The following is a 21,662-nucleotide window of genomic DNA, read 5'->3' as shown; positions in this document are numbered from 1 at the left end:
GCTGAGTGCCTCTCAGTTCTTTTCCATTTAATTTCGCCTTCATCTAGTAAAGAGGCAGGAGCTCTGTGACATGCCATGTGTCCCTCCTTCTTCGTGTTATTGAGGGTGACAGCTGAAATTTTATTAGTTTTCCTGCTTTTTTCTCTCTTCCAGCTTAGAAATGTGCTAAAGTACAATGCCTGGCACTAGGTGATGCTGTGGGACAAATATATTAATGGTATTACAGTCCTTAGATTCAATTTCTATTTTGTATTGAGTTAACTACAAAATACCAATTAATGAATTATACTGCGTATTAGTTTTTGTATGCATATTAAAGGCAAAGTCGGCCATTGAGACCTTTGATTTAGCTCGCCATGCCATATCACAAAAGGAAGGAAAAATAGACAAAAAAAAAACTTCTAATTGATTATATATAGTGAATTTGATATAAATAAAATTTAAATGTACATTTTTTTTATTTAAATGGTTTAATTTTTTTAATGTAAAAAAATGAATATATATACATATATATATAATTTTTATTTTGGGTTTATTTTTGCATTGAAATGTAAAAAAAAAAACAATATATGTGAATTTGATTAAAGTATAATTTCAATTTAAAATAATGTTATTTAAATTTTTGTTTACTTCAAAATTTAACAAAAGTAATTCATTTTAATATAAAATATGCACACACACACACATTTATATAATACGCATGACTTTAACTGTTGAATACTTTTAAATATTTTATTGTGCTCTTCATATCAAAAAGGTTGAAAATCCTGCTTGACTCTACCATATAAATAGCAGACTGTTTTCCTAGCATTTATTATTTATCTACAGATATTCCACTGCAAAAATTCTTCAAACAGCTGTGATAAACATCACTTTTATGATTCATTTTCTCATTCATTTGCCCACCTGCAGTTCTCGGACCACCCTCTTGATGAGGTAGTTTCCAAGCTCCACCCCCTGCAATCCGGCCTGAGTGGAGGAGATGGAGTAGAAGATGGCAGCATTGATCTTGTTAACATCTTCATCCGCATCTAGAGTGGAAAACTCTCTTACAATTCCCTGGGAAAATAAGAGGCACATGATAAATGAATAAACTCACACAGGATTCACTGGAGGCGTTGCCAGAATCAGGAACCATAGTGAAGAATTCTTTACATTCTAGGCACAGTGTGCTGTTTTGGAGCATCTTTAGCCCCTGTCTTACACCACTACTGTCTCCTTACACATTTTTCTGATCCTAGCAGGTACTGGTGAGAAGTAATGACATTGCACAAGGACGCTTTCTCCCTTCATGAACCCAATAATTCATTTACACTCTATTTGACCATCAAGCCATAAACTATTCTTTGTGATGAATACCAAATGTGATTTTCATTTGCATTTACCTGGATATTATTTGCTATGTCCTCAGTTAAGGCAACGTGCAGCACCACCAGTGGCTCTCCAGGCATGGAAGCGTGGGTGAAGGCGTAACATCTCCGGTACGGCCCCACTCTGCGTTTGATATCCGTCCAGTTCCGCACAGGATGGACCGCCTCGTACCTGTAGGATCAAACAAAAAAAGGCTCAACTGGGAAGACAAATAAAAAGGAAATGTTTATACATACGAGAGAGATCTTACTGGCTGATCTTCTGAAGGATCTCGCATGTGGACTGCCAAGTGATTCTTTCCAGTCGGAGTAAGCCAACAGAGAACCATTCTGACAGAAGACTCTTCAGAGTGCTGTTCAGATCCTAACACCAAGATATACAAACACAAGAAGATCAGAATTGAAGAATGTGAGAAGTGAACATGCAGTTTCATCACTAGAATACACATATAGCATAAAGTCCTGTATTATTTAAAAAATAAGTCTCATATTTAGGTTTTAAATTTCTCAAGTTCTTCTTCTTATTATTATTATTTTAAATGTACTTTGTACATTGTGAGACCCTGAACCAGTATTATTTTACTATTATTTATATACTATCAAAGTTTTTTTAAATATTGTGAATTGGCTTTTATTTTTATATTTTCAGTTTTTATTTTATTTTATTTTCTGATTTTTATTAGTTTAGTTTATTAGTTTTTTTTTTCATTTTTATTAGTAATTTTTTTTAAGATTACTATTTAAATGTTTAATTTATTTTTATTAGTTTTTTTTTTTTCAGTTAGTAATTTCGGTGCTTCAACATTTATATTTTATTTTATTATTTATATTCATATTTATAATTATATGTATACTTTTTCATTTAGTTTAAATTTTAAAAAACTAGTTTTTCCATAGTTTTAGTTGATAATATCCCTAGACTAACCAGACTAATCAGACTTAAATCAAAAAGATTTTTTTCCAAACACAATTTTTTTTCTATATTCTATATTTTCTATATAAGCTATGTGAGTTATGTTCAAATTAAAACAAAATATTTTAAATACCTTTTTTTAAAATCACAAATCCAACACAAACCTGTTATATAAATTATATAAATTAAATTCAGTTCAAAACTGAACCACCCTGAAATGCTACATTCCCAATGCAAAACTTCCTCCTGACTGCACTCGGACCATTTATGATAACTAAGCAAAAATGGGTCATTCAGAAATCACAGTATTGCAAAGGTTATTTACATATATTCTTAAAAGTGAAGCCACAAAACCAGCCTGTTTAATCCTAAGGGTCAAAGAGAGTGTTGCATATGGTCATGCAAAACTAAATCATGTGCAAAAAACCTTGACTAATATTATAAATGGACTTCAGGGAAAAAAATAATACTCTGCAAAAAGTGTAGAACACGGCCGTTTTAATATAATTCATGTGCAATACCCACCAATTTTCAAGAATCGTTCTCAGTACAGCTGCACTCATAATGGTGCCCAATTATAAAGTGTGCAGCTTCCATCAAGGGAATTCATATTTCACAGTCACTTTCACAGATCATGTGCAGCAACCCCACCAACTCACAGTTGCTGCCATTTCATCTGTAGTACTGTACAAAACACTTTCAGAGTCGTCTCATTTCAGAGTCGTCTCATCCTCTGCAGCTCTTCGTGTCTGTTTATTTGCTCTGGTAGTGTTCTCATTAGAGCGCCGGGATCGGCATCAGCGTCCATATTAGGACGCTGAAAGATTTCTGTGGTAAACACCGTTCCATTTCATCAAAGTGCTGTTGCTCCCCACATGAGATATGGTTCTGCACTCTCCTTCGAGGGTCAGATTTCTTTCCTAATGGTGATGAGCAACACAACACGCATACAAATATCTGGATCTAGTCGCCGGGGCACTCGCACAAAGCAGTTTTAAAAATTCTACGCTAGCCTATCCCACAGATGCATGTGCTTAAAAGAATTGCGGGCCTGTCAATCAAACGTCCACACTGGCCATCCGTACGTGCTTCGGCTTCATCTATAGGTAGTACACGTAAAATCTGACCTTATTGTAGCGCTTTCAGCTGTGCCTGCAAGCAAAAAGATCTCGAATTACCATTTCCCGGCACGCTTTTCCCTATAAACCCACTCGCTCAGATCAGCATACAGAAATGTGTCGCTAAGTGATGCATTTGTATGTAGAAAATAACCAGGGGGTGTCAAGGTAAAGGCTCCCAATAGCTCAATAGCAGCAAAACAATCTAACAAAGTTGAGATTGTAGCACTGCCTGAAAACAGGATGCCTGTTCAAGGAAAGCAGGCCATCAGGGACTCAACTAGCAATGTAGTCTACGGCATTTTGCTTTTCTGTCTATCTCAGCTTTACTCGGAGTGCAATCCACAGCCCATGGCCGCCCCAGCAGTCACCGTTCCACTTAACTTTAAACTCATCAAATCCTCTCTGGGCTGGGAAATTACTTCTAAGCATTTATTCGGTGTTCTACCTTCAAATTCAGGGCAGCTGAAAGCATCTGAAATTCTTCACCCAAAAGAGTTTTGTATTTGCTTACACGGCTGAATTTACTCTAGGGCCAAGCGTACATAAGTGGAATCCAACTTTGATATGTGCCATCGCACCGCAGGCCACAACTTTCAAAAGCGCTGCACTGTTTGGGCCGCTTTATTTATTTTCTTATGTGCATAAGGGAAAAGAAGATATCTAACTCGCGCTAAACTATAACTCGCATCAAGGCAGATGCAGAGATCACAAATTATTAGGGATGCATCGGTATCGGGCCCGATACTGGTCTCCTGTGAAGGTGTCTGAATATATTTTGGTTTGACTGTATCTATTTGATAAATGAAGTTAACCAACTAACATTATACATACTCTTTTGGTTTCTGTACCCAATATTTAAAAAATGTACAAATGCAATAAAAATATCGGTATCGGTACTCGGTATCGGCAAGTACCAAAAATAAAAGTATCGGTATCGGGCGAGTACTGGAAAAAGTGGTATCGGTGCATCCCTACAAATTATTAATCCAACTAAAGTGCTAGAAAAAAACTTTGCCACACTGAAATTTAAAAGGGCAGAGAACATTCGCTCGGTGGAAATAGAGTGCAGAATCTGCTCTGCACAAAAGGAGCAAGAATGTCAAGGACGTGTCAATGACTGCACCTGAACAGAACCTGAAAGTGGGCTTTTGACATTCTCTGATTTCACTGACGTGAATGAAAAGTGGAGAAGGCAGGTGCAAATGGAAGAAATCTGACATTAAAGCAATTTTCACCTGTCCATACTTCACATAAAATGAAAGCCTGTTTTACACCTAGAGCATTTGAGAAATTGTAGCTTTGTAAAATATGCTGGAAAAAAAATACAAAAATGCTTTAAGGGAATTGTTCATCCAAATAACAAAAAAACAAAAACAAAATTCCCTTAACATTTACTCAGCCTCTTGTTGTTATAATCCTGTGACTTACTTTCTTCTGTGGAACATAAAGCTATTTTGAAAGTGAAACAATTAACCTTCATAGCATGAAAAGGAAAAAAACCTTGAATATTTTTCTAAATATCTTTTTTGTGTTTGTAATTCTCAATCTTGGACTTTAAAAGTTAAAACACTTTTTTAAACATAAGTAAATACATAAATAAGTAAACACAATCTCTACTTAGCAGACAGATGTCCGTATGCACAAAGGCACAGATCCCTAAACAAGATCATATCTGCAGATGAAACTTTGTTTGTAGAAGCATTTTTTTAAACTTGAACTAGCACCTCATGACTACACCACGTTATGTACCAGAAGCTGCAAAAGACACAAGCGCAAGTGGAATGTACAAAACATGGTGACATAAATTTTTTAAGTAAATATAATGTGCGATATATTGCGTCACCAAAAATTATTGCGGTCATGTACATATATTGTGCGATAAGTCGATATATTGATTATTGCGACAGGCCTATTAACATGCATCAGAGAGAATACCTTTTTGCTCCAAGGTGAGATTAAAGGTGAGAGGATTTGGAGAAATTTAGCATTACATGACTTGCTCACCAATGGATCCTCTGCAGTGAATGTGTGCCGTCAGAATCAGAGTCCAAACAGCTGATAAAAACATCACAATAATCCACAAGCAATCCACACGACTCCAGTCCATCAATTAACGTCTTGTGAAGTGTAAAGCTTATGGATTATTGGCTGGTATTTTGGCCAAAAGCTACAGTTTAACATCTTTAAGATGGATTCGTTTCTTACAAACACACAGCTTTTCACTTCACAAGGCGCTGTTAATTGATGGACTGGAGTCATGTGGATTACTTATTGATTATTATGATGTTTTTATCAGCTGTTTGAACTCTCATTCTGACAGCACCCATTCACTGCAGATGATCCATTAGTGAGCAAGTGATGAATGCTAAATTTCTAAATATTCTATCTAAATATTCCCTCACAGTTTAATAGCAATGACTTTATGAATTTATTCACTGATAAAATAGATAACATCATAAATACAATAACAAATTTAGATTCTACAGCATCTAGTACTTCAGCTTCATTCATCGCACCCAAAGAAAAACGGCAGTGCTTTACAAATATAGGACAGGAAGAGCTAAATAAACTTATCACTGCATCTAAACCAACAACATGCCTATTAGATCATGTACCCACTAAATTACTGCAAGAGTTGTTACCTGTAGCAGAAGAACCACTTCTCAATATTACTAACTCATCGTTATCTTTAGGCCACATCCCAAAACCATTCAAGCTGGCGGTTATTAAGCCTCTTATTAAGAAACCACAACTAGATCATGAACTGGCAAATTACAGACCCATTTAAAATCTTCCGTATATGTCTAAAATTTTAGAAAAAGTTGTGTCTGCTCATTGGGCTCAATTGTCCTCCTTCTTGCAAAAAATTATCTCTATGAAGAATTTCAGTCATGTTTCAGGCCCCACCATAGCACAGAAACTGTTAACTTGTTCAAATTACAAATGACTTGCTTCTTGCGTCAGACCAAGGCTGCATCTCATTGCTAGTTTTACTTGATCTTTGTATATTTAAACGGGGAGTCATCTTGATTATCACCAGTAAAGTATGGAGTGCCACAAGGATCTGTCCTAGGTCCTCTGCTATTTTTAATATACATGTTGCCCCTTGGTAATAATATTAGAATGCTTATGATACTCTATATAACTATATATCTCAACAAGACCAGATGAAACTTCTAAATTATCTAAGCTAACAGAGTGTGTTAAAAATGTAAAAGATTGGATGACCAATAATTTTCTCCTATTAAATTCGGATAAGACAGAGATATTACTTATTGGACCAAAAAAACAGTACACAAAATCTCTTGGATTACAATTTGCAACTAAACGGATGTACTGTTACTTCCTCTACAGTCAAAAATCCGGGTGTTATATTAGATAGCAACTTGTCTTTTCAAAATCATATTTCCCATGTTACAAAAACAGCATTCTTCCATCTTAGAAACATTGCCAAACTACGAAATATGTTACCTGTTTCTGATGCAGAAAAGCTAGTTCATGCATTCATGACCTCTAGACTGGACTATTGTAATGCACTGCTAGGTGGTTGTCCTGCATCTTCAATAAACAAGCTACAGGTAGTCCAAAATGCAGCGGCTAGAGTCCTTACCAGGTCAAGAAAATATGATCATATTACCCCAATTTTACAGTCTCTGCACTGGCTACCTATTAAGTTCCGTATCAGTTACAAAATATTATTACTTGCCTATAAGGCCCTTAATGAGTTAGCTCCTGCGTACCTAACTAGTCTTCTACCACGCTACAATCCATCACGCTCCCTAAGGTCGCAAAACTCTGGACTTTTGGTAGTACCTAGGATAGCAAAGTCCACTAAAGGAGGTAGAGCTTTTCGCATTTGGCTCCCAAACTAGGTTATAGGTATAGTTATAGGAATAGTTATAGGAATAGGACAGTTAGATTTTGGGTAACCGAAAAACGACTTCACACTGCAACTGGCTGCTATTTTACCCCACTGTCACTAGCTCATAGACATATTAATGACACTGAATCTTTTCTGATTGGATGGAGGTGTGCCAGACGGTCTCTCTGAAGCGTACCTTAGGGATATGCTGTAATGCAATATTATTATGGCGAGCGAGAAGCACGGGACGCCACCGCTGAGAGCTGTGCTAACATTCACTAACAGGTAAAAAGGCTTTTAAATGAAGTGCAGAATACACAATGATCATGTGACCAAGCAGCTTGACATTAATGGTGCTTTCAAAATGTATTCAAGCTTTCATTGATTATTTCCCACTCTGCAAAGTCAAATTACAACCTTTTAAATGAAATGTTATTAAGTAATTCTTTAAAATGTCCATTCTGTATAAAGTTAATACTATTCGGAATAGCAAACTACCATATTAATCTTATTATTTCTGCAGTATATAAAACAAATTAAACAGAAGAAATATTACCGTTTTTGCGGACAATTTTTGATTAATTAAAGAACACCACTCACTCACATAATTAAACATGCACATAATAGTGTAAGCTCATGAGGCAACAATGAAACAATTATTCTTGCATATGGGTACTGTTTCACATACTACTTTTAAATAATAGTAAATGTGAAATTTTGTAGAAAGACTGATAAAGTGTTTTTTATAATATTTTTACATCTTCGAAAAATCTTTTTTTTTTTTTTTTTTTACAACGTACATAATTCTAATGTTTTTTTTTCTCAATCCACCTGTTCAAGTCCACAATAAATGCTTCAAAATAAGCATCAGGACAAGGTGCTGTGCAAGTGACCCAGAGGCTGTCTACAACACTAACATCTCTTTGACTGAAATGGAGGAAACTGCCCAGAGTTCAATGATTTCTTTGCACTTCACAGAGCTAGAGCAACTGAAGCTCACTTTTGAAAAAGACAGATGGTGTCACAACGGAAGTTTGCTAGGCTCCACGAAGCAAAACTGGAAATATTTTGGAAGTTTTTCTTTTTTGGTCTGGTAAGAACTACTTGGCCTGAAAACAGCCCAACATACAGGAAGCCTCATAGACGTAATTCAAAATAGCAAGGCTGTTTATGTCTTATTTTCCCAGAATATGTTTCTGTCAACTGGTAATTTTTTAGACAGACATATTTTCAATGTTCTGTCTGCTGAAAGATGGACACCTAGTAGCTGCACAGACTGTATTTCTATCACTCACAGTCTTATTTTCATTCTTTAAAATTTAAGTATGGCATCTGCCCTGACAAAGGTCCATATAAGTAGGGGTGCTCCGATCAGGATTTTTGAGGCCGATCACCGATCACAGAAAGCAGTATCTGCCGATACGATCACCTACACCAGGTTCACACATACTCCGTTTGCAGTGCGTATGCAGTCCATGTGCGGTACATGGTGCAGAAGCAGCTTTCACACAGGCGTCTGCAACTGATCCGTGGCTGTTTACCACAAATTATGGCGTTCACCAATGTGGGACAAAGGTCGTCTGGCTGAAAACACAACCAGAAATGTGAAATCAGAGACCACCAGGATCTAAAGTAGAGTAAAGGGCACATCACAAGTTTGCATGCCATGTCATAACCAAAGCCAATGTTACGAATGTAGTAGTCACTGAAACCACTGGAAAAGCCAGAAGGTCATTCCATGGCATGAGCACCTACACAGTATTCATTACAAATATAATACTGATGTTTCTACAAATATCATATGTTCAATAATCAGTTAATTACTGTACAAAATCAGGGAAACAGAGTTCATCAAGCGTTAGAAAATAAGAAACATTTATGATGGTAAACAGGGCTGACACTAGGGATGCAACCAGTGCTTAATTTGTAAATGAATAATTGCCGGTGTTGTGCCGAATTCGGCACCCCTGCCAGATTATGCACCCCCTCGTTGAAAACAGCAATTAAAAGGCGCTGTGACCGACACTGACAATACAACTTCAGTTTTCCCGGAATGTTCAATGACGTCACTAAATGGTGATGCCACAATTATAGCATCGTTCACAATTTCTGCATGATTTCAAACCCTGGGTCTAAAATGGGTCGCCAGGATGATTTAAGGAAAATGTATATCTAAGATACATTAAAAATAACAAAATATGTTTTCATAAAAATAAAATTCAATCATGGTATATATATAAAAGGTATGGCTCAATATGCGAAAAATATCTGACTTAAATAATTAACCTTTTAAAACGGATGCGAGGCGCGGCGCTCCACAAAAACGCGCATCCTTGCTTTATTTTACAAAAGCACAAATGTTTTGTTGTTATTTTGAGTGTGCAAAAATAAAAGTAAACAATTTGCGCTTTCGAATTATGTCTTACTCTTATCTGTATGACCAAAAATTTTATATTTTATGTTTCAGCTGTTTGATCATGCCGGGCGCCTCGTACGCTCACACACACACACACACACTCACACACCACATATTCGCAATTCAAACTTGAGATCGCAGTCTGTTCATTATCAAAATAAAATAGCCAACCAAAAATATAAAGGTTACACTGGTCAATTTAAATAGTCCATGGTATAACTGGTCCTGTTATGCCAAGCACATTTTTGCTTATGTAAAGAGAAATTAGAATATTTCTGTCGAATGCACGTGAAGTACAAAGCTTCTACATTATAAATAATTAATAGTTTAACATTCAAATACATTGCGAATATGGTAACGGATTTGTGCCGAATGAGAGGTACGTGAGCCCAAGGCCTGGTATTTTCAGTTTCGCTTTGTTTTGGTTTCTTTAGCTTTATATATTTTTATTTCATTCTTGTTCTGTTCTGAATACCATTACCTTTAATTGATTTGTTTTGGAGTGAGCTATACTAAAGTATAGCTATGTTCATAGTGTTTATAATGTTTATACATTATAATATTTCAGTTTATTTGGTATTATTTCTGGTATGATCACACTCTCTCCAAACGTTCCGCTGCTCACAAAACAATAAGCAGTAAGCACCAATCAATGAGCGCGAGTTTGAATTTAAGAAAGCTGATTGGTCATGGTCCAAAATATGTTGAGGACCAAAAGGCTACATAACCTCCAAATATCTACATAAAACTGCGCTCGCTCTCATATGCACGCACGCACTGTCACAATCCAATTACCAGAACGCAAAAATCCAAAATCTGAAATTTTCCGGAACAGCTCAAATTAAGCACTGGATGCAACTCTTTTTAATATGCTCACTAAAATCCAAATTTTTTTTTTATTTATTATCTTTTATTTGTATGTTTAATCAGAATTCCACAGAATTCCACCACAGAATGATAATTAAGCTAAATGCAACTTTGTTTATCTCACAATTCCGACTTTTTCTTCCAATTCTGATAAAAAAAAAGTCATAATATATATAAACATAATTGCAAGATATTATTGATACAAGTCAAAATTAGACTTTTTTTCTGAGTTTTATGATTCTGCATCTTGCAATTTAGGTTTTTTGTCTGCCACAGAATAAAAACAAAAGAGTAATTGCAACTTATCTTACAATTTTGACTTTTTCCTTGCAATTGCGAGTTTATATCTCACAATTTAGACGTTTCCTCTCAGAACTGTGATTTCATATCTTGCAATTCTGAGTTTAGTAAATAAATAAACAAATAAAAAGCCTGAATTGTGGGATATTAAAGCAAAAGTTGGAAAACAGGTCTGGTGAATAGATAGATTTTTTAGCCACTTTTTTTTTGTTGAATGACAGTCAAAACTAATAGCTACATTTGCTATCTATACATATCATAAACAGTAGCAATAAAATAATGTGTATTTACCCTCATATGTGGGCTGTCACTCATTTTTGAGGACGCAAACTCGATGAGATCTGCCCTGAGGTCCACCAGAAACTTCACCCCGCCCTGAACCTTGCTGATGTGCGTGAGCAGCTGTCGGTACCGGGGTGTTAAACTGTACCGTAACCTGTCCTCCACCTGCAGGATGGTGGCCACATCCCGCCCCTGAGTGTCCAGCAACTTCGCAGCCAGGTCCGAAGCCCATCTGTGATCTACCCCGAAATCATGAGAAAGCTTCTCGAGAAAGTCCAGCTTTTGCTCTTTCTCTAAACTCTTGTAGAAGTGCATGAACTCCAGACTGTTGGATTCAGGTGGAGGTGGAGATTTGTCTCTCATCTCATAGCTGGGCAATGGGGCCACTGTCTTTCTCAGGATCTCATCCATGCTGTTGTGCACTGCGATGATGGAAGTACATGGATGATACATGTTTCTGAACTCCCACACCCTAAGTCCCTGGACCGTTTTTAACACTGCTCTGTGTCGATAAGACTTTAGCAAAGAGCGCGCGGCTGTACATAAGTGGAAAGGTGTCATTGCGCGCCTGACAAAATACGCACCAAAATAAACCTTGTATATAGTGTTGCAATTCACATCCACTTCCGGGGTGTCTTAAAGGAACCGCGCACAGTTGTATGTCAAACGCATGACAGCACAGAAACACAGGTGTTCCTACAAACTCAAAAATATGGAGTAAGTTTTTAAAAAGATATTATAAAAATTAATACAGTAATATATTGGGATTTTTAAAAGGTAGGGAAGGGTAGATGCCTTAGTAAAAGTATTTTAGTAAAAGAAAAAAGGATACAAAATATTTATGTATGTATAAACAAACAAATAAATTAATTAATTCTATGCAATCTGTCAATGTATGCAATATATGTAAATATATCATACAACTGCATGTATTATACAACTAGACAGTGGCGCAAAAACGGGGTATGCAGTATATGCAGTGCATAGGGGCGCCACACATAGGGGGGCGCCATTTTGCCAAAATCATTCTGTGAAAATCTTCTTTAATAAAACGTTATAAATAATCAAAAGCTTAGTTATTAAAAATTATTAATGCAACATTTTTATTTAACGATTTTTAGCATTTTAATGAGTTCAAAAAAATGTATTTATTAAAAACTTATTAAGACGCGGAAGGGCCGTATCTCTTTGCGACAACAACAAACAGGAGACTTTTCAGACGCGCACTTCAGCTTGCCCTCAGCGCGGTAGTGTTAGAGGCTACTAGAATACAGGGGGGCGCCGACACTGATCTTGCATACCCCTCGGCAAAAGTGCAGTTGCGCCCCTGCAACTAGATATTTTACATTACCTTTAGATGAGGTAACAGGTCTTCGGGTATCTCTTATGCAACTTTATGCAAATTAGTTTATATTTAATTATGTAATTTCGTTTGCATATCCAGAAAACTTGTAATAGAAAACAGTTGTCTTATTGCATTGTGATTAAACAACTGGTGAATATGATAATATCTATTAGTTAAAATAAAATCGTATTCGCGCGTGATGTCTTAATTGCCTTTAAAAATCATGGGTATCGAACACAGTCATCAGAGACCATAACAAATAATATTTTAAGGCATAACTATATTATAATAATTAATTATATCGTTAAATATTATTTTAATGTTATTGTCAGAAGAAATCCCTCTTGTCTTCCTATTTAACGTTAGTAAGTTTACTGGCGAAAAATCGCTGTTGTTTCAGTGACAGCAGTGTTAGCAAATCAGAAAACATAGAGACGGCTCTCTGCCAAAATCAACCAATGGCGTGGGCTTGAGGCGGGAATACCTTTTTGTCCGACCAATGGGAGTATTTGGGGAAACCTGTTTGGAAAGCAATTTTTATCAGTTCCATTTGGTGTCGCTAGTGGTCTAACGCTTACAGCAGCTTTTATGCTGTAGAGTCAAAGAAATTTCAAACGCACATGCAATTTTAATACACATTTTAAATTAATATCTGTTGAACCAGAAGGTAATTTTACAATCACCCTGGAAATATAGCATAAGCTAGTCTATAAATTAGCAACGACAACAAAACCTCAAATCAGTGGCTCGTCTGTAACGACGCGGATTGATAACAACCGCACAATATACGGATTTGCAGGTATTACATGAATGTTTATTGATTTTATTCACATCTCAGTTGAAATATTCCTGTTTTAGCATTGCTAAATTAATTAGTGAATTTATTTTGTGAAGTTTATGATCGTGTTAAGACGCCTGATTTGAAGGGCTGCTTTCAGTGAAATATGAATTTAATGAATTCATTTGAATTGTTGGCATCATCTTTTAGGGATGGCAGAAGACTCTAACTCTGTGAAAGCCGTGGAAAAGGAGTTAAAAGATAATCCAGGCTCAAGTGGAGATGCGCTTGTGTGAGTACAGCTGTTAGTGAAATTACAACACACCACTAGGCCCTTTATGCATCACAAATAAATGTTGCACTTGCACTGCGTGTCCAATCACATCACATCCTCAAACACTTGTCCAAATGTACTGTAGGTAAAAGAATCCCTTGATCTTGACTGGCTTCCATCCAGTAATTGTGCTTTGCTGGCACACACTATTCAAACTCGCACATCACCCCTAATTCTTCTGTTCTGTGAATTCTGTATGTGAGTATACAAGTGAGCTAAATATTTGTTATTCAACTGAGAATAAGCACGATTTAATAGCCACACAAACAACAGCTGCACATTATTATACACAGCGCTGCACTTTGCAGCAGGAAATGCCTTACGCGTTACTGCGAAAGATGGAGACAAATTGAGCCTCCCAAACAAATGATGTGCATCAGAAATCGTAAATCTAACCAAGTGTGAAGTGAGTGCCAAAGAGCTTGCATTCATTATTCAGTGAGTTGTACTCCATCTTCTTTATGAATAAATTATTTTACTTTGTTGAATTGATCAACAGTGTCTATAAAACACATGTACAGTGTTGCAATTTCCAATAAATGCTGTTCTTTTGTACTAATCAAATAATTCTGAAAGAAACATGCATACATATATAAACATACATTTTAAATTAATTATATATTTCATTAAATTTTTTATATAATTATAATGTTTGGGAAAGCAATACATAAGTTTCCATCATCTAGCTGTCATGTTTTTTTTATCTTTCAGATGAAAACGCCTAAAGAAGAGAGCATGGACTTTGAAGACAGCGGTGACAGAAGGTACAGTGAGATCGCTGTCACATGTGATGGTATTTTTAGTAGCCAGTATTGCACATGCAGTTTCACAGATTCAGGCTTTTGATTTAGAGAAACGGCATCAGCAGCCAGCAGCTGCACTTGGAAATTAGTTTTAATCCATTTATGATTCAAATATGCAATCATACTTTTTTTTTTCTTGTCTTTGGAGTTGATGAAAATTAATTCTGATGATTTGAATGTGCGCAGTTCTGGACAATATCCATTCCGATTTTCTCGCTACATTGGCTGTCTTTCAGAAAATTTATTTATTTATTGGAAAGAAAGCTGTGGCATGTCAGAAAAGTAATAAGTTTAAAGCATTCAGATCAGACTGGGTGGGAGGGGGTCCTGGGGTGGAATGGATTGGAGCCTGAGGCATAAATCTGCGCAAGCAAACATTTAACATGTATTGAAGAATGGAGCCTGAGGCATAAATCTAAGCAAGCAAACATTTAACATGAAATTATATTTCATATACAGAAATACATTTCATATGTAAGATTTTTTGAAAAGTTGGAGCATCTAAAATCTCTCGTTGGCTGTTTCTGTCTCCCGATAAGAACAGTACATCTCTAATCAGGGACTTTGACAATCAGACGCTTTGTAAATCAAGTCCTGCCGATGATTGCAGGTGGGAGGTTGATTTACATGACAGAGGTTAGACTCTAAAACTGCTGAAGGTGTCCGAGTGTTCTTTTACACTTAATCACTCCCAGAAAGTTCTCGGCTGAATTGAACCGTTTGTTATGGTAATTGTAATTAATTGATTTGGTCTGCTCACCGCCCGCCACATCTGAATCATGCTTTATGGAAATTGAAGCTTGTATCTCTCCGCAATTATCCTTGGGCATAATTACCGTAATTATATAATTATCATCAGTGGCCATTAAGCATTATTGTGTAATCACCGTCATTTTGTCATTGGTCAATGCATATTTGTCCTTTTGAGTTTTTTTATTATTATTTTTTTTTTAGACTAAAGTTCTTACAGCCTTTAAATGTGTCTTTTGGTTGTTTGTCTCTTTTAGGTCTCAGGTGAATGTGAAGGAAGAGCCAGAGGAAGATCCAGACTTTGTAACAAAAGGGAAAGGGAAAAAGAGGAAAAGAAAGATGGATAACACGGATGGTCCCTCTTCTACCTCTGAAGCTCCTTTGTAAGTGTTTGTTTTTCCTAGGCGTAGCAATGAATGAATTAGCCAGTAACAGTTCCTGCTTGATATATGTGACCCTATACCACATAAGGGTCACAAAGAAATTGAGATTTGAGATTTGGCTGAGATACAACTATTTGAACATCTGGAATCTGAGGGTGCAAAAAAATCAAAATATTGAGAAAATCGCCTTTAAATTTGTCCAAATGAAGTTCTTAGTAATGCATTTTACTAATCAAAAATTACGTTTTGATATATTTACGGTAAGAAATTTACAAAATATCTACATGGAACATGATCTTTACTTAATATCCTAATGATTTTTGGCATAAAAGAAAAATTGATAATTTTGACCCATACTATGTATTGTTGGCTATTGCTACAAATATACCCATGCAACTTATGACTGGTTTTGTGGTCTAGGGTCACATATTTCTTATTTATTGAGCCAGTGGGGTAAGCTGTGCCACTTTTTACTTAAAGGGATAAATCACCCCAAAATTTACTCGCCTTTATGTCATTCCAAACCTATATTGACTTACTATTTTCAAAGGAGATGTTTAGCTAAATGTCAAAGCTTTTGACCCATACTATGTATTGTTGGCTATTGCTACAAATATACCCATGCAACTTATGACTGGTTTTGTGGTCTAGGGTCACATATTTCTTATTTATTGAGCCAGTGGGGTAAGCTGTGCCATTTTTTACTTAAAGGGATAAATCACCCCAAAATTTACTCGCCTTTATGTCATTCCAAACCTATATTGACTTACTATTTCAAAGGAGATGTTTAGCTAAATGTCAAAGTTACTTTTTGGCCATACAGTGAAAGTGAAAGATAACGGACCGCCATGGTCACCATTTACGTTCATTATATGGAAAAGAGCAGCTTGGATATTTAATAGTTTATGGCAAATCTTTAGTCAAATAATTACCATGGTTTTGTACATTGGAGGTTTACCAACATACATGATATGCGTTTTATTCCTGAACAAATGGGCTTTTACATAATTGAATATAAAATAGCATTTTAGGATGGATTTCAGAGACCTTGCAATTAATTGTCTAGCTTATTTAATTTTAATTTTTCTCGAAGAGGATGGAATTTCTATTGATAGTCGCCTTTGAATTTTTAGCATGATAAAAGTGGTCATGTGCATTAATCACAGACAGCTCTTTATGCTGGGCCCATTCTATATATAAACTGTTATTTAAACATTTGGGGGTTTTATGTTTTTGAAAGTCTCTTACGGTTTGCTCACCAAGGCAGCAGATATTTTATTACAAATCCATAAAAAAACGCAATATTATGAAATATTATTAGAATCTAAATAACTCTTTTCTAATTGTAAAATCAAACTTGAATTTTCAGCAGCCATTATGCCAGTCTTTGTCACATGATCCTTCAGAAATATGCTGATTTGGTGCTCAAAAAAGGACGCTTTACATGTATGAAATGAAATTCATGCTTTCTTTCTCTGAAAGGCCAAAGAAGAAGAAGAAGAAAGCTACAGAAGAGGGACAGGAAAACTCAGCAACAGTGAAGAAAAAGATCATGGGAAAAAAAGACAAGGTGGGCTTTACCTAGAGTGCATTAGCGGTATATAGATTGTAGAGAGAAGAACTGAGTGACAGAGCGCTCGCTGAAATGCTAGTAATTTGGATATTTGAAATCCAAAATCTTTAAAAAGGACACATGCTGAGATAATCTACATAAAGGCACAGTCAGAAAGTTCTGAGATATTGTATGTCAGTAAAGTTTGCTTTAACTATAATTATGTACCATGCAGGGTTGGTTTTGTGTTAATGTCTTTACCAGTTTTTGTAAAATTCAATTATTAAATATTTTTTTTGGGGGGGGGGATTGAAACTTATGTTCACATGATGAATAGGCATGTTAGCGTTTTCCATTTTATTCACACAAATCACAGAAATGTAATTTCATTCACTTTTACTATTTATCTAAACTGCCTTCTGCAGGTCAACGTCAACTTCACAATCACCCTCCAATTTGATGGATTTAAAAGACCATATCACAAAGCGATTGCCTGTACTGAAAAGCCGTCATTTTGTTCAACTACTGTTGCTCTCGACCATTGATAGTAATTTTAGTTCTGCGGAGAGCAGTTTTGGAAAACATTTCTCTCTTGCAGAGCTCAAAATCTTATTTTCAGGAGAAACCGTTTACAGTTTGGTTTTGGCTTACTGTGAAAAGATGCAGTCCACACTGCCCCTCAGGAGTTCATTCTGGTCAGGTGTTGTGTCTATTTTCCCACTGCAGACTAGACTTCTGTGCGCTTCAATTTCTCAAAGTAATTTTACCTTTGGAAAAGTAAATGTTTTGTCTCATGTGGATCCACCAGTATCTCAATGAGAAAAGCTTTTTATCTAAATAGCAAAATGCCATTTGTCACTATTGTATTCCTCCATTGTAACAAAGAATACATGTTTAGAGATCTATACCTTGCAAGTTTTACCACCATAAACTCTCTAAACAGCAAGACTTGCATCCAAATTGTCAACAGCAAGAAATAATTTATCCTGCTTTTACTTGCATCCTGTTTTTACAGTTTCGCAGTTCATACTTGTTGATTTGAGTCTTAATCGTCCTGTCAAGTTTAGGGGTGCAATGTTGTGCCAAAAGTTTATTCAAAGTTGTTATCTAGGTGATATGTTCAATTAAAGTGTTGTAAAAAAAAAAATTTCAGGGGTCAGCTTAAACATTTTTATTGAACCAACATGTATAAGATGTAGTGAACATTGTTGTTAAACATTGTGAATTCTGCTAATTTAAATATGACACCAAGGTCATGTTAACTAGCTAAGATTTGCAACTCCTGCAAAATGCAGACAGTATTCACAAAATGTGCAGCGATGACTCCTTTTTCCCTTTCAAAGGTGATAAAAGAGGAAGGAGGGCATTCTGTCTCCACTAAGAAGAAAAAAACCAAGGAAGAGATAGAGGCAGCCAGGGCACTCAAGATTAAAAAGAAAGAAGAAGAAGAGAAACAAAGATGGAGATGGTAGGCTCTCTGCATACATCTTCTTGTCTGTATGCAAGAGAGACTCCTTTTTAGCCCAGAAGTTTTGTTTGTCTCTTTTCTCGACTTCTTTTTTCACAGGTGGGAAGAGGAAAAGTATGAGGATGGAATTAAATGGAAGTTTCTAGAACACAAAGGGCCGTATTTCCCTCCCGAGTATCAACCCCTGCCAGATGATGTCAAGTTTTACTATAACGGTATGTATTCAGATGTTATAAAGATCTAGTTGTGTCTGTGTTACTGATACATCACAAGGCAAAACATGTTCAAAAGAAAGAGATTTTGGTCAGAGAGAGGTTCGTTCATTGGTCAATGCTGTTCCCTTTCATTTTCTCAGTTTGGGCACGCAGCCCAGTTCAAGGTTGACCTGTTCCTCCTCTGGTGTCAGGTGTACTCCAGAGAGCACAGGAAGAGTCTTTAATCTCTTTGCTAAACTTTAAGGTCAGCTTCCTCTATTAATATCCACTCTGCCATTTACCGTAGAGAGGCGTTTCTTAAACTATAAGTGCGTTTCAGAAGGCCCAGGCCATTAATCTTAGTACATTAACCCAGAGGGGAAGTATTTGGATTTTGTACCTGAGACTCTCTGAACGGTAAGCTATAAATGCAGTTTTGATTATATTTGTCCTAGGCCATGATTCTCGGTGATGCATTTAAAGTCCTATTTTGCGGGGTGAGTCCTGTGGGAACGCGAGTCTGATGACTCATCTTAACGTGGTTATAAAAACCTTCAGCAGTCTTCTGTAGATCTGTGCAAACGATATCGTGTTTATGTGCTTTTGACTCTTATGTTTTATGTTCTTATGTCTTAGAAGGAAATAAGCGAATAAATAAATGAACCAATGTTTATCTACCGAAGTTTCAGAAACAAACTTTTAGTTATTAGAATGCTCAGATTTAGGATTAGTGTACAATAATTATTAAACTTGCATGCAATTAATGCTATAGACATGAATGAAATCTCAAATCATTCAGATTATGGAGAAGATATGTCCGGTTTTCTTTTTTTGGGGGGGGATCGAAATAGTGAATTTTCTTTTTGCACCTTGCAAACAATGAAACATTGAAAAAAATGCTTTTTTTTTTTTAGACAAGGTGTGTCCGATTGACACTGTATTATCCCATGAGGCTTTGGAAGAGGAATCACTATATTTGTGAATGACTTCAATTTAAATTGGAAAAAAAAAAAATAAGGTAGTAATTGTTTTGATGTTATGGAATATTACCAATAAATGGCCAAAGTTAAAATTCTGTTCCATGTAGTGTCCAAAAAAAAAAAAGTCCAAGATTATAAAATATTAAAAGTGAATTTAGGCATCACTACGTATGAAATGAATATATTCCTTTTTCAGATTTGCTGAAGATTCATATAACAGCATTATTACATTTTATTATTAAGGTGGCGATGAAACAAAAGTAGCAAATAAAATTACTTGGTTCTGTCCATAGATTGTTAAATGGATTTTGAAATTTGGGCATTGCACTCAAAAATGACATTTTGATTAGAAATGATGACATCAAAAAACATGTAAAAAAGTAAACCTATGCACAGATGATTAGTTAAAAATAAGGTTGGGTGCATTTTCATTTAATGTTGACTTTAAAGATCAGTGTCAATATACTAACACTAGATGATGGCAAATCATCTACTGCATATTTATAAAACGTACTTTATTAATGGTACATACTTTGACCCAACCCACGCAAAGCTGGTTGTTAGCTGGTTGCTTTAGTCTCTAACGTTTTTATAGTAAGTAAAAATGTTCTGTTTTGTTGTAGGAAAGCCAGTGAAGCTCAGCCTGCCAGCTGAGGAAGTGGCCCTTTTCTTTGCTCAGATGATGGATCACGAATACACCACAAAAGAGGTCTTCCGCAACAACTTCTTCAGGGACTGGAGGAAGGTAAACCTCTCTGACACTTGTAAGCCTAGCTCAATCTTTAACCACTAGCTTTTACACTTACACGTTTGTGGAGGCTCTAGTAGGGATGGGTGTCAGGTTATGAGTACGGAACAGTTATGAAGCTTACAGCATCCCAGAAGGCCTCGGGGCGTATCATGCAGAATTAATTTTGTGCTGCTTAGTGCTCAGTGCTCTTGAAAATGCGATTTGTGTAAAGGCATTGATATGCTAATCCAGACAACTCGCTTCCCGCATATGAACAAATCCAATTTAACTGTTTTATTATAACACGGAAGCCCCTGCTCGCTTCACTGATCACAGTCTCCGCCCCGTGCCCGACTGTCAATCTCGAGAACGAGCGAGAGAGGAATTCAAGTGATGAGACACCGGCTCTATTATTATAGTGCTTTCGAAAAGTGTTGTGAGAGCGTTTTTGTGTCAGCTTGTTTGCTGCTTGCTGTTTTCTTCCGGGTGATCTGCAGCGAACTTTCAGCGAACACTTGTTTAAAAATGTTCATTTAGATGTATCATGAACTTTTGACCCTTTTAGTACTTATTACTGGAGTCCAAACTTCTGAGTACCATTGAGGGTTCGGTGGATAATGAATTTCTTGTGTTTCAATGTATGGCTGCCCACAGTTGTGCCCGCATTCATTGACTGTGCAGTGCAGACAGCAATTAAAAAAACAAGGTCAATGAAAAGTGTGCTGGGAGGGAGGAGGCATGTTTATGTACTACTTAGCATTTGGTAATTACTGCACATTAGAGACCCCCCAGAACTGGGCACCACAAGACGTAATCAGAGACCAGCTTAAATTGTAACTAGTTACAAAACTGTGTTTAGGATGAGTGCAATTGTATGTATAGCAGAATTCATCTTTGATTGCCTTTTCTTAGTGATGTCTTCAACTAGGGAAGCAGAGATACTGATATTCTGGCCAGTACGGACAAGTCTTTTTTTTTTCAGTTATGCCAAGCAACCAATAAATGTCTGAGATATATTTCAGTGGTGTGTGGTGGTGTTCTGAAATGAGGAGGCAAAGTTTTTTTTTTATTAATTTAAAAAAAAATTTTTTTTATCAAATGTAAATTCATGTCCCAGTCACATTTTCTTGGTTAAATAAACATTACACTATCAGAAAAAGTAAAAAAAAAAAATATATATATATATATATATACAGTGGGTACGGAAAGTATTC

The 21,662-nt window shown here is 36.1% G+C and overlaps 2 protein-coding genes and 1 long non-coding RNA gene across 3 annotated transcripts in view; 2 read left to right on the top strand and 1 right to left on the bottom strand.

Annotated features, from left to right (window-relative positions):
• Positions 1 to 743: 743 nt before the first annotated feature.
• Positions 744 to 11,771, bottom strand: LOC107749322 (malonyl-CoA decarboxylase, mitochondrial-like). The gene is made up of 4 exons (XM_016564432.1): positions 11,141 to 11,771; positions 1,622 to 1,734; positions 1,386 to 1,542; positions 744 to 1,059 (listed from the first exon to the last, which is right to left on the bottom strand). The coding sequence occupies exons 1-4, from the start codon at positions 11,690 to 11,692 to the stop codon at positions 895 to 897; spliced, it is 987 nt and encodes a 328-aa protein (XP_016419918.1). The 5' UTR covers positions 11,693 to 11,771; the 3' UTR covers positions 744 to 894.
• Positions 11,772 to 13,011: 1,240 nt separating this feature from the next.
• LOC107749321 (uncharacterized) lies at positions 13,012 to 13,557 on the top strand. The gene is made up of 2 exons (XR_001641016.1): positions 13,012 to 13,275; positions 13,465 to 13,557. It is a non-coding gene; the product is annotated as an uncharacterized LOC107749321 (long non-coding RNA).
• A 739-nt stretch (positions 13,558 to 14,296) lies between these two features.
• LOC107749320 (DNA topoisomerase I, mitochondrial-like) overlaps positions 14,297 to 21,662 on the top strand; it is a 28,776-nt gene continuing 21,410 nt past the window's right edge. The window contains exons 1-6 of the mRNA XM_016564431.1: positions 14,297 to 14,352; positions 15,399 to 15,524; positions 17,007 to 17,094; positions 18,420 to 18,544; positions 18,644 to 18,759; positions 20,342 to 20,463. Coding sequence (XP_016419917.1) covers positions 14,300 to 14,352; positions 15,399 to 15,524; positions 17,007 to 17,094; positions 18,420 to 18,544; positions 18,644 to 18,759; positions 20,342 to 20,463 — 630 coding nt within the window. The 5' untranslated portion in view covers positions 14,297 to 14,299. The remainder of the gene's footprint in view (positions 14,353 to 15,398; positions 15,525 to 17,006; positions 17,095 to 18,419; positions 18,545 to 18,643; positions 18,760 to 20,341; positions 20,464 to 21,662) is intronic.

Source organism: Sinocyclocheilus rhinocerous, unplaced genomic scaffold, assembly GCF_001515625.1.
Source record: "Sinocyclocheilus rhinocerous isolate Xijiao unplaced genomic scaffold, SAMN03320098_v1.1 scaffold1311, whole genome shotgun sequence".
Classification (NCBI taxonomy): domain Eukaryota; kingdom Metazoa; phylum Chordata; class Actinopteri; order Cypriniformes; family Cyprinidae; genus Sinocyclocheilus; species Sinocyclocheilus rhinocerous.
The sequence above is the reverse complement of the archived record's forward strand: the minus strand, read 5'-3'. Positions and strand labels throughout refer to the sequence as shown.

Bases quoted from the DNA above. Each gene is read 5' to 3' on its own strand.
- LOC107749322 (XM_016564432.1), bottom strand. From the start codon at position 11,692: ATGACACCTTTCCACTTATGTACAGCCGCGCGCTCTTTGCTAAAGTCT. The intron at 1,735-11,140 runs GTAAATACACAT...TCTTGGTGTTAG, and splicing joins GTGACAGCCCACATATGAGG to GATCTGAACAGCACTCTGAA. The intron at 1,060-1,385 runs GTAAATGCAAAT...TTATTTTCCCAG, and splicing joins ACATAGCAAATAATATCCAG to GGAATTGTAAGAGAGTTTTC.